Here is a 13,663-nt window from a genome sequence, read left to right on the forward strand (position 1 = left end):
TAACATCGATTGAGATAAAAAATAAAATGAAATATTAAAATCATGATTTATCTCGCTGCATTGCGCGAGTAGGCTTCTAGTATATATATATATATATATATATATATATATATATACTATGTTTGATCCCGTGTATTACACTGGGTAATTTGAAAAGATTAAATCATGTCATGAACTTATCTTACAGATATGAATGATTATCGAAAGTACGATGCTACTTCAAACTTGTAATATTGAAATAACTCTGAAGTATAACTCTGAACAATGACACTGAAAAATGACTATTTAGACTTGAATTTAGAAATGCAATTATATCAATAATTAGTTAAAATGAAGTTAACCCTAGAATAAAATTAAATATATTATTTTGAACAAATATAGATATATTTTTGGCAAAAAAAAAAAACTTTTATAGCTGTCATTTTAACCAACAAAACTCGTCTTACATAACTTCTTGACAACATCAACAAGTGATAGCTAAAAGCTGTCACGATAAGCTGAAAGCAGAAAGCTGCTGTAACACCCATATTTATACCATGTGAGATGTTACGTAATCTGAAACAGATTCTCCAAAAGCACTCCAAAAAAATAATGGTTAAATTAAAACTTTAGACCGTTTACAGCGGAAGACTTTAAAAGAATAAATATATATGACTTAATGTCAGCCCGTCCCATACCGGGTTGCTTTACAAATTTATATATCATAGACGATTGCGCCTAAATATTGAACTTAAATGGACTAGACAAGTCTCTATGTATGCCCTTCTTTTTCTTTGTCCAACCTGAAACCTTCTGTCCCTGAGATGCATACTATAGTCAGCTTATAAAGCTCAGTGAGTTCATGGTTTGCGTGAGTAAAAATCATTGCACTTCATACATTTCAACTTGTAAACTTTGTACCAAATAGTATGCATTTTCTGAAAAAACATGCAACACTGAAAGAAAAGAGATCTCATAACTTGTCTGTCGGGTATGGGTCATTTAGTCACAAACACGTCCTGGGTTGATATTTCAATCTTAATTGATCACCCACTTGTCCGGGTAGTGTTTTATACTGGTCGTGACTTACTGGTCAAATGTCCACCCTTGAATCATCAAACTTTAATATGGAATAGCATGCTAGAGTTATTTGAAAACTGATTAAACACATAGCATGCAACCATTCACAAAATAACATACATGTAAAATATATCATGTATGTAAACTGAAACATCATGCACATGCACCCATTGTCATATAAATCATATAATGCTTGAAAATAACTTTATACATAGATATGCATCCCATTGTAAGTCTCATGAAGACTCACYYGATTGCGYATAKATTGATTACCGATAGCTCTTGACCAACTGCCTACACATTTCATACCATAATATCTCATTAACGTCTTAATTTCTCAAAAAGTCAACAAAAGTCAACTATTGTCATTTTGACCCAACCTAAAGTCAAACTTCATATCTGAGCATCTTAAWATGCCCCAGACAACTCTATTTGATCCATCATTAAAATCCACATGGGTCAAACAYGTCAAAAGTCAACCCTTGGTCAATTCGGTCAACCCCGACTAACTTTAGTCAAACCCTATGACTAAAACTCGACAACGTCTTAAAACTTCAAAATAAACATTTTATGATCTTATAAATCAAACTCTCTAATTTAAAGCGTCTCTATAAATTTACAACTCGAGTAACACTTCGTATAGTCAATTATTTATTTTATAACCCCATAATATCATCTTTTATAAAATAAGTGTCTAGACGGTATATATATATATATATTGTCAGAATCAAATTGATCCTAATTATTCTAAAAAAGTTTTATTAAGCCATCGGGGTTAAGGATAGAACTTCTGAAGATGCCGCTTGTGCTAAAACGGCTAAGTCTGGAAGAAGACCAGAGCCTCTATGGACGACCAGAGCCTCTGGTTGTATTGACCAGAGCCTATGGACTCTTTAAGCCCTTTAGGACAGAGCCTCTCTGTTTGTATTGACCAGAGCCCCTCTGGTTGTATTGACCAGAGCCCCTCTGGTTGTAAACAACTTAGAAAATAATTCAACATCAAGGACCAGAGCCCCTCTGGTCTCTCTTCCAGARCTTCTGKTCTTCATGACCAGAGCCTCTGGTTGTACTAACCAGCACCTCTGACTCATATAATTTCTCAAAAATGGTCTTTAGATAAACATTCAACCAATAAGATAGTCTTTTTTCATAAAACGAGCAATTATAAAAAAGTTCATGTTCGACCAGAGCCTCTAGTTCTACTAACCAGAGCTTTTGGTTCCAAAGACATGACCAACCAAAGCCCCTCTGGTTCAACGTGAAAGTCAACCAGAGCTTCTCTGGTCTGTTTTTCATAAAAAGATTCTAAGTATAAAACTCCTTTTCTTAAAACTTCAAAAGCATGATTTTGACATATAAGCTCTTATCAAAAGATACAAAACCTTTAATCCAATTTAACATATATAGTAAAAACTTGCTCATCCTCCAAATCAAATACCAGAATCCTCTGGTCCAATACTGAGGACCAACCAGACTTGGAATATATTTCAAAATCTAAGATCATAGCCTCTTTGATTCCTCATGAAAACAATCATTCTGGTTCAAAACACTTTTAACCAATACCAATGGCCATAGGCCAAGTTTTCCCCTTCTCAAGGGAGAAACTGTCCTTTAGGACCAGAGCCCCTCTGGTTGTATTGACCAGAGCCCCTCTGGTTGTATTGACCAGAGCCCCTCTGGTTGTAAACCACTTAGAAAATAATTCAACATCAAGGACCAGAGCCCCTCTGGTCTCTCTTCCAGAGCTTCTGGTTTCACGACCAGAGCCTCTGGTTCCAAACCATACTTAGAACTCAAAATCGAACATTCAAAAACTAAAATATGAGATATAAGGCTACTAAGGTTTTATAGAGGACCTAAAAACGAAGTCATCCATATAAAGAACTCGAAGTTTGGTTGAGTAGATTACCTCCAATTGTCAATAAACAGAGCTTTTCGAACTCGAAATTCACCCTTCGATTTCTCCTTCGACTCTCAACAAAAGTTTGGTTTTCTTGAAGCAAGAATGGAGAGCAAAGTGTAGTCTATATGTATATTGAAATTTTTTTCGTAATAGTTGAATATTCAGACCAATAGGGAGCTTCAAATGAGAGGTCGTTTTCGTACTTCTGAATTTGCAGGTCTGATGCATATTTTTACAAAACAGATCCTTCTGAATTGCAGGTCTGATGCCTATTTACAAAACAAGTTCTTCTGAATTGCAGGTCTGATGCATATTTATAAAACAGGTCTTTCTGAATTGCAGGTCTTATGCATATTTAAAAAACAAATCCTTCTGAATTGGACATGCTTACATCTGACCCAACCCCTTAACTATCGCGAATTTACAACTTTCACCCATGTCTTGACCTTTTCTTTCACTTTTGATCCGATTTTTAAACTTATTTTAATTTATATTTTTATTTAACATATATATATATATATATATATAATAAAAATAATAATAAAGATAAATTATTTATTCCTCGAAATTTTTGGGTTTTACAGCTGCCACTTCAGTGATAGTTGAAAGCTGTCACGATAAGCTGAAAACACAAGTTGAAAGCTGTTAGCAATAAACTGTCAGATTAGCTGAAGGCTGTCAGCAATAACCTGTCAAATTAGTTGAAGGCTATCGGTGATAAGCTGTCAGCCATAATTAAGCTGGTAACTGCCTCTTCAATTATAGCTGAAAGCTGTCACGATAAGCTGAAAACACAAGCTGAAGGATGTCAGCAATAAGCTGTCAGATTAGCTGAAGACTGTCAATAATAAGTTGTCAGATTAGCTGAAGACTGTTAGTGATAAACTGTAAGCAATAGCTGAAGACTTTCAATGATAGTTTACCTTAAGATTATACTGCATGCTACTAACCCATTCTGCACAAAGATATAAATATGGAAATCTTTATCGATTTTGAAATTAAAACAAATCTGTTTGACTCTTGAAAGTAAAAAATAAGCAATAATTGTAGAACAGAGATGATAAAGAATGTAAAAACTGCATGCCTTAATGATCTAAAGAGCTAGAAAAGCAACCCATACGACTATTAGAGCCGTAAGCATCTTCCAGCATAAGTTGGACCGAAAAATTTGTTGCAAATTTCAATAGAAAAAAGATTTAGACGTAAAGAAAATGACTTAATTGAAAAGAAAAAACATCATAGTTATCAACTTTGTGAACTCGTCACACCCATTCATCTTGTGAATCAATGGATGACATTTATGGTGACAATTTTGTAATAACTAATAATATAATATGTTACCATCTAAGATGAACATACACGAACAATAGTATTATTGGAAAAAATTCATAAAGACGTGGATGTTTTGTAACTGCACATGTGTATGTTAATGTTTTGTAACTGCCCATATTTTGTAACTACCTGTGCGTATACGAACCCATTGTTATTAATAAAAAAAAACCTCTCTCATTATGAACATTAACATACACAAGAGCATCTCCCCCTCTATATGAACATGAGTTTACTTATGAACAATATGATTATGTTCAAATATTCCACGTGTGGTTAGATCATATATGTTATGTGCATTGCTAGGATATTCACATATGTTCACAAAAGTTCATTTGGTTGTTTCATCTTTTCATACGTTAACGGATAATGAACATTGTACACTTATAACAATATGTTCACTTATGGACTGAATAGTGAAATTCTGTCCAAGCATTAACATACTAGAATTGAATGGGAATAAGGAAGTTGAACATGTGAACTTGGTGTCTACACTTTCCTCCATATTATTGATATCACAACTATGAAATTATCATACGCTTCACAAAATTTTGAATGTGATTTCTTCATTCAGATTAATCATTTGATCAAGTAGAATTTTATTCAATGTTAAAACATTGTGTAATTTGATTCACAAAAATCAAGCAACAACTTAGTTGTAACAACTCATTAATTAATGGAAATGTAACTTACGTCCATTTACAGGTTACCCATTTGTCATCCATCTTATAATCATTACCTTAATGAAACTTACCACAAACAATAAATCATATTAATCCACAAGGTTAACACTAAAAATTGAGTTAACAAAAGAATCTTTGTGTGTGTGTATATATATATATATATAGAGAGAGAGAGAGAGAGAGAGAGAGAGAGAGAAGTTCAATTACAAAATCAATTTTCATTATAAGTGTGAGGACTGATCTCGGTCCTTCATTTTATTTGATTCAACAACTCATATTAAATATAATAATTAATTAAAATTATTAATTAAGGTGAATAGGGATAAAAAAACATTTACTTTCAATCTACGCCTTTTTTTTTGACTTTTTATTTTCTTTTTTAATTAGTATGTTTTTACTTTCTTAAAACTTTAAAATAAATTATCCTAAAAACTTTAATATTTTAATCAAACAAATTATATGAAAAAAACGAGGATTCATACTCTTTGATATGACATATATCCCGATAGTTTTTCCATTATAGTTTAACCATTTTTGACGTGAAATGATATATATATATATATATATATATATATGTGTGTGTGTGTGTGTGTGTTATATTCATAATAAATATTTATGTACGTTCAAAATGAGTACAACATCCCGACACCATACGTCTATAACTCAATATCACCTTCTTCAACACTTTCTTCAACATCATAAGGCACCACGTTTTTTCATAACCGTAACCCAACACCCATCGAGACTGACCGAGAACCCATCGAGACCGAGCGAGAACCTTTCAAAATCGATCGAGAATTGTCGAGAATCCATTCATTAACTTGATATGTATTTATATGTGTTAAATCATAACATACCACCTTCATTTTCCATTGAGAACCTATCAATCGATTTATTATTTGTTTGTGTGTAAAACTATAGACTCTCACTTTTATCTTTTATCGAGAATGATCGGGAACCATCGAGACCAATCAAGAACACATCAAGATCGATCGACAATCCATAGACCGATCAACACCAATCAAGACTAATGAAGAGCCCATCCATTGACTTGGTGTATGTTTGTTTGTGTAAAAACCATAACCTACCACTTTAACCTTTTATCGAGATGGATCGGGAAATCTATCGAGATGAATCGGAAACTCATCTAGATCAATCGAGAACCCAATAAATAAAAAGAAAGAAAAATTGAAGTACATAGAGTTAAAATTATAGTATATTCATGGTGAATAATATGTATATGCATGATGAATATTATTGTGAAAATTAATATTTATGATAAATATCATATTAATATAAATACTAGAGAGTTACAGTATACACATGATCATACATAAATGTTCATGATAAATGTTACAATAAAAACGAATATTCATGTTGAATGTCATACTGATGTATGAATGTTGAAAAGTTGTTATATACACACGAACATATATAAATATTTATGATGTATAATATGTATCATATTATGTATGAATACTAAAGAGTTATTATATACACGTTAACGTGTATATATATATATATATATATATATTCATAATGAATGTTATAAAGAAAATTTATATTAATGATAAATGAAGATTTATATTTATGATGAACGTCATATGTATGAATACTGAAGATTTGTTGAATACACGTGAAAATACATAACTATTCATGATGAATGTTATTTAAAGCTGTATATTCATGATAAATATCATACTAATGTATGAATATTAAAGAGTTGTTGTAAACATATAAACATGCATAAATATTTCACAATGACTATTGCACATATATATTATTTGTCGTAAAAACATAAAAAAAAATAAAAAAAAAAAAAAAAAAAAAAAAAAAAAAAAAAAAAAACTATATCAAGATAAGGGTAAATCAAAGTAAAGAATCAAATTAGAAAAGATACAGAATGCATGCCATGCCTTTATCTGAAAATAAATATCTGAATAAGTGCAACTTCAGCAGCAAGTTCTTCACCTTCATTATTATGGCTCTCACAATAGGTGACACTAGCTAATTAAATTAGCAATTAATTAATCGGTGTCGGACCAACTACTCTTATAATATATTGGAACAAATTACAAAGTGCAGCTATAACTAGCAATCTAGCATTTATGTATGTAACTGTCTGAATTTAAAAGATGATGATATGATATAACACACACATACACACGCACAACATATGTATATGTATATATTCATGTATGTATAATTAAGTATGAGCTAGCCGAAGGAAGAGCTTCTCCCTTGAGGAGACATATTGGAAGTACTGTTAGTAGTAGCAGTAGAGAGGGTGGCCCTCATGTTATCCATAGAACTATTGGATGACAATGGTGGTCTTCTTGGAGACGTTCTGTCCAATTTCTTCTGATGATCCACCGATCCTAAACCAAGATGATGATGATGATGATCAATATTGTGACTACTTGTTAAAGTTAATGGCTTTGTTTCATAAATATGGCTGGGAACAGTAGAATCAAGATCGCACCCATCTCCTCCTCCTTCAGAGCTGTTGCTAGATAGTACCCCAATATGATGATGCTCAGGTGGTCGATGATGATCATCTTGGAGGTGGAGTTCATCATCTGACCAGATTAAGGGGCTCTTTCGGCCCACGGCAGAACCTGTGCTATATTCAAAGTCATATGAATTAAGACTTATATTTGATCACATATATGCATGCATGCCAACTATATAAATAAATTGATCATTCTAATTAATGGTGCATGCTACATCATTAATGGCAAAAGAAGACGATGACAAGCACTTTTAATTCTTGACAAGTAAATCTGTAGACTTGTGATCTTGTGACCATAACCAATTATACATGTGGAACACTTTTGAGATTTTGAATTTTATCTTCACTTTTGACCATTTTCACAAACTTTAACAAATTAATGAACGTTTTTATCTTCATTTTTACATGCATTTAATCACTTTCATATGCATTAATTTGTTAAAGTTTAGATCATGATAATAAAAATAGGTAAATAAAGGTAGTTGAAAATAAATAAATGTGTATAAAGGCTTTTGTTCTTACGTTCTCATAGTAAACTTTTATTTGAAGAAAATATATTTTTGACTTTACATACGGGGGATTTGCTATTATTCATCAAGTGAATATCACAATTCGTTTTTTCCCCTCTTAGTAGGCTTAATTAGCATTGATCATCACAATGCATCCACTGCACAAATAAATAAGGTGTATATAATCATATTTTCTATAATTATATGAGAAATAAGTAGCATTAAATTGTGATCTAAATCAGTGACGAATAAGAGCACCACCTGCTGCTGTTACTGCTGGTGGTGATGGTGATGGCGAAGTGCCGTAAAGGTTAAGGTCTTGGAAGGATGGAAAGTTGAGAGACCCAAAGTCTTTGATAGCCGATGGCACATGATCACCTGGAAGAAGCATCATGCCCCCTCTATGGCCTGCTGCTGCTGCTGCTGCTTGTTCAAGATGACTCGTACTGCTAGTGCTTGCGCTGATATTCATATTCATATTCATACTGATGCCTGTAGCATTACCACCAACCACCTTATTGCCATTATTATAATCCGCAGCAGCCATGCTTTGGTCTCCAGCTAGGGTTTGACAAGCTTTCTCCAGTATCGTCTGCATGTATTTTCCTTGTGCCTCTATTCTTAACTGCAGATGTCGTTGTACCTGCAAACCGCATCACCGCCACCAAAAGTGAAAAAGAAAAAAGTTATCATAACCATTCTGTAGTGTTTCCTAGTGAATGCACACGATATATGTATGTGTGTATATCTATGCATGTAAATTTCAAGAAAGAAAAAGAAAAAAGAAGAAAGGCAAGGAGAACTTGTAAAGCAATATTAGTTAGTAGGTACCTCTAGTTGTTCATGAAGTCTTCTTTGTACCTCAATCTGCATCCTACTTGCACCAGTAATATCAACAGTAAGATTAATGATCATAAAATGTGTAATTGTGTACATATATACATGAAGACTGTGCTGCATCTGCATGTACCGAACTAGCTAAGTAATTGGTTTGTGCACAATGCCTAATATATGTGACAATAAGTTGTACATGATGAAAAAGTAACAAGAATACCCCGTGGTTACCCTTCAAATCAACAAGCATACGTCATTCTCTTACCCCAAATTACATTGAAGATAATCAAGAAAATTAGTAATACTAGTACTATATATATGTATGTGTGTGTGCATAGAGAAAAGTTGGAGAAATTATCATGAAACTTAATGGACGAGATTTTGAATGCGAATACTTACTCATTCATACTTCTGCCCATCATTCCAGAAGAGGATGCACTACTGCTTCTTTGAAGTTCTAATGCCGAAGCTGCCGTGCATATCATTAATACAATTAGAACGTGTACATATACCTGTCATTAATTCATTTTAACAATGATATGGATTATGACACACAAACATGCATTTATATAACTCACCTCTTTCGCTGTCTTTTATGGAATGATCATTAAATTCCTTGTGAGGTTGCTTTCCTAGCCTGAATTTCTATTTCACAACCCCAATTGAAGTCAAGAAAAAGAGAGTGGGAACCGGTTAATCATCCATGTATATACATATATATATGATATATGGAGCCTGTGTAAAATATATTGTTCCCTTCCAATCGAGAAAAGTAAAAGGAAGAGAAGATGAAAATTAATGCACGAATTAACTTGAGATACCTGAAGATGGCTCTTAAGGTGGTAAAGCGTAAGACCCTTTACACCCATGACTCTCATGATCGTCTTTGGTGTTGCCTCTACAAAATTTACAGATAGAGATACATATGCAACCAATCAATCAAGAATCGATCATCCATACTAGATCGTTTTTAGTAATTAGCTAGACGATACACACATACATATATATTATACACACACATATATATATATATATATATATATGTAGTAGATGAAGCAAGTATAATTCAGGATGCATGATTTGAAAGTAAAGAGAAGCTGGTAGTACTGTCAGGTCCTCCAAGCTGAGCGACAGCATCAACAAAGCGCTCATGAAGCTCCACTGTCCACCTGAGCCGTGGTTTGGGGTCTGTGGTAAGCACAAGGCCTGAGTCCCCTTGTATGGTACCAGCACCAGGGCTACTATGGTTATTACCACCAACCCCACACATGTTGGGCCTTTCATGATGATGGTGATGATTATGATGAAGTGAATTCATAGCAGTCGTGGAAGCGGCAGCTGCTTTCTTTGAATGGAACATTCTTTCTTTCTTAATCTCTGTGTGTGTGTGTACCTCTGTAAGAGAGATTCAGGAAGAACAAATGCGATATGCAAATAGGGGAAGAAGAATAGGGTTCGTCTTTTAAAGATGGGAAACCCTTTTTTGCAGATTGTATAATTATTAGCCTCAAGAAGAAGCTAACTTGGTTAGCTATATAACTTTAACTAATTACAAACTCAATTGCTGTTACTGTTGCAAGCTCTTTAACCACATCCAAGAAAAGAGAGGGAAAAAAGGAATAAAGAATAAAAAGAGCGAATCTTTGTGTGTGTGTGTGTTCATATTTATTTCACCACCTAATTATTAATTAATATTAATATATGATATTTATATTTACATAGGATCCCAACTATACTACCTTTTTTATATTTATATTTATATTTATATTATATACATACATAGAATTGAAGTCTCATGTGTTTGATTAGTTACTTCAAAACCATTTTACTCGTAGAAAGATTAACTGATAATTAATAAGTAGAGGTTAAACTTACAAATATCGTTGAACGTTTTTTGAAATATATACAAAAGTAAAAGCACCAATATTTTTATCTATGATTTGCCAAATACTAAATTTGAATTTCAAAACTAAAAGCAAATTTGAATAAATATATATGTTTTAGGAGGTCAAGATATTGAATCTCGAGTCCTTGTTCTTTCTTGGTATACATATTCAGTCCTTGTAATCCTTATTATTAGTAATCTATAATGAATGAGTCTTAATTAGAGGTACTGTTTAGATGAATCAGATTATACAAAATTGTATATACCGGCCAAATTTATATTTCATTGATCTAATTCACTGCGTTATATCTATCATGTTTCTTTGAATAATATATATTAAGTGAAAATGTGCATCAATGTATATATATACTTGCATACATACTATATATATATATATATATATTCATGATATACATATCTTAATAGTGTACAGACTGATTTTTACAATTCTCGAATTTTTTTATGGTTCTCACGTGAACCTGAGCTTATACATACATACACACACACACATATATATATATATATATATATATATAATACAAGGCAGAGGGATATGCATTCGCTTTAAATATATATATATGAATAGTTCCAAGTTAAAAAATGGAGTGAAAAACATGATCATTTGTGATTTCTTCGCCTTTTGGATGGCTTAAGGTTTTTTAAACTGTTTTTGGGGTAGGGGTATATATAGTTTATGCTTATTCCTTTTTCTTTCAAGACGTGCCATAACATAAAATGTATGAATGATCCAAACGGTTATTTGATAATTGTTGAATGGTTTGGTGCAAAATGATTAAAAGACTCTCATGATTTAGTGCAAAATAAAATATAATTATTTGGTAATTATTTACAACAAAATTAGGAACACTGAATGATTAAGGCTCAAAATAAAAAATCATTTAGAGAGTTTTAGAACCATTAAGAGACAAACTTTTGTTTTGCCAAACAAGATTCACCTCTTAACGATTCAAGAGTTGCCTCTTAATAAAACTATTAAGAGGTAAACAAACAACCCCTAAATGTAACCAAATTAACAAGTACACATTACAAAAGGGAAATTGAAGGTTTTTACGATAGTCTTCTCATTGATAAACCATTATCCAAAATTAAGCAAACATTTAACATATAGATTCAAAATGGCAGGTGACTTTTTTTTCAAGCTTCTCTTTATATATATATATATATATATATATATATATATAATAGAGAGGAAGTTTCAAATAGAAGCCTCTAATAAATGAGATATTTATGAAATGATAAGAGTTTATTTATTATATATGATCTGAATTCATTCATTATTAATTATTACCGTTTTAGTTAAGAAAACAATCAAGACATTTATGAACCAAATACTTATTAGAGTAAATGAAGGATTGAATTTTATTACTTTGTGTGGGTAGATAAAAATTACATATACAATGGTTTAAATAAAATTTGAAATTGAAAACAACTAACAAGTTATTAACTGTGACTATATTTCAACGTCGTGTAGTAGCTAGTTCCTAGATCTTTTAAAGTACTGGTCGCAGATAATCTTTTATGCCCTCTTTTGGAAATGGTTCGCCATTGTCCACGATGAAGACTAACCATTTTTCTTGTAGGCTACATCGATCTTAATTGAATTAAAATATATGTATGTATATATGGACTGATTTATATATATATATATATATATATATATATATGCTGATGATCGAATTGTATAACTATATTGAATTTGGGAAATGAATAAATGTGCACCAATTCCAAGGTGATTCAACACAGTAAAGATGAAAAGTAGATAAGGATTGAAGAAGAAGAGAAGAAGAATTTGTAGATAGAAAATAGTGGAAACCAAGTTTGTTGTATATGGAAAAGAAAGTAGTAAAGAACAATATAGTATGGAAGTAAGTAACTTTAAGGATATGTGGCTCTGAACTTTGAGGACGAAGACATCATGAGAATGCATATTTAAAGTGATGGCAGGCAGGTGGTGAGGGGGACCTCTTTCTACTAAATAAAGCTTCCTTCAATTCAATTTTTATTTTATTTATTAATTTTTTTTTTGGAAGGGGAGAGGGGTGAAGAGATCGAGGGATTCTTCAGTTCCATTTCTTTCTTTCTTTCTCTCTTTCTTTCTTTCTCTCTTTCTATCTAATTCTGAGCTTTTGTAGAATACAAGATTGTCCAGATGCCATGCATGCATGCATGCATGTGCTATCCCATCCTTGATTTTAGTTACCAGTTTCAAATTAGACATACCCATTAATTTTGGAACTAATCGGTTTTGATTTTGTGAATATGTACATGTAATGCCGCATGGTCATCCAACTTTTTTTTTTTTTTTTTAATTTCCAAAGGAACTAAAACATGCTTGCATTAATATAATTAAAAGAAGAAGATAGATGGATGCAGGTGGAGCAACTGCAACTGCAACTGCTGTATATATATAGACACAGACACAGACACAGATACAGACACACACTGTGTAGTAGTAATTAACTAGTCCTGTATATATACTAATTTAGCTAATCAAGTAGTAAGTAAGTGTAATTAAGGTTAGAATATCTAAAGCATTTAAATTCTAAAAGAAGGATGGGATGGATGCCTCAACCCCGTTGGAATAAATGCTTTCTTCTTTCACAATCAAAAGAAGATTCTCATTCTTCTTCTCTTCTTCTTTTTCTTCTTATTAATTATCATCACTTTGTTTTATAATCTTTTTCTAGATCCAAATTAAACCTACGTATCCTATATATTTCCTATCAAAATTTAAATACCACCCAATTCATAAATCTAGCAGTACTGCATGCATGGAAAACCAGACATTAATTTCCAATCAAACAATCGTTGGCCACAACTAAACCCATAAGTTTCAAACACCATATATATATATATATATATATATATATATATATATATATAGAGGTTGGTTATTATACAACCCTTGACATTTGTGCAACCAATACA

At 32.1% G+C, this 13,663-nt stretch overlaps 1 protein-coding gene across 2 annotated transcripts; it reads right to left on the minus strand.

Annotated features, from left to right (window-relative positions):
• Positions 1–7,000: 7,000 nt before the first annotated feature.
• Positions 7,001–10,199, minus strand: LOC112500715 (myb family transcription factor APL-like). Of its 2 annotated transcripts, XM_025104277.1 has the most exons (8): positions 9,937–10,199; positions 9,651–9,727; positions 9,408–9,474; positions 9,229–9,298; positions 8,827–8,869; positions 8,257–8,638; positions 7,457–7,592; positions 7,186–7,352 (listed from the first exon to the last, which is right to left on the minus strand). In XM_025104277.1, the coding sequence occupies exons 1-8, from the start codon at positions 10,187–10,189 to the stop codon at positions 7,286–7,288; spliced, it is 1,095 nt and encodes a 364-aa protein (XP_024960045.1). In that variant the 5' UTR covers positions 10,190–10,199; the 3' UTR covers positions 7,186–7,285. The 2 variants fall into 2 exon arrangements, with proteins under 2 accessions (XP_024960044.1, XP_024960045.1); XM_025104276.1 differs by having other exon boundaries at positions 7,001–7,592; positions 9,937–10,189.
• Between the last annotated feature and the right edge of the window lie 3,464 nt (positions 10,200–13,663).

This window comes from Cynara cardunculus (assembly GCF_001531365.2).
Source record: "Cynara cardunculus var. scolymus isolate 2C chromosome LG 17, CcrdV1, whole genome shotgun sequence".
NCBI classification, from domain to species: Eukaryota; Viridiplantae; Streptophyta; class Magnoliopsida; order Asterales; family Asteraceae; genus Cynara; species Cynara cardunculus.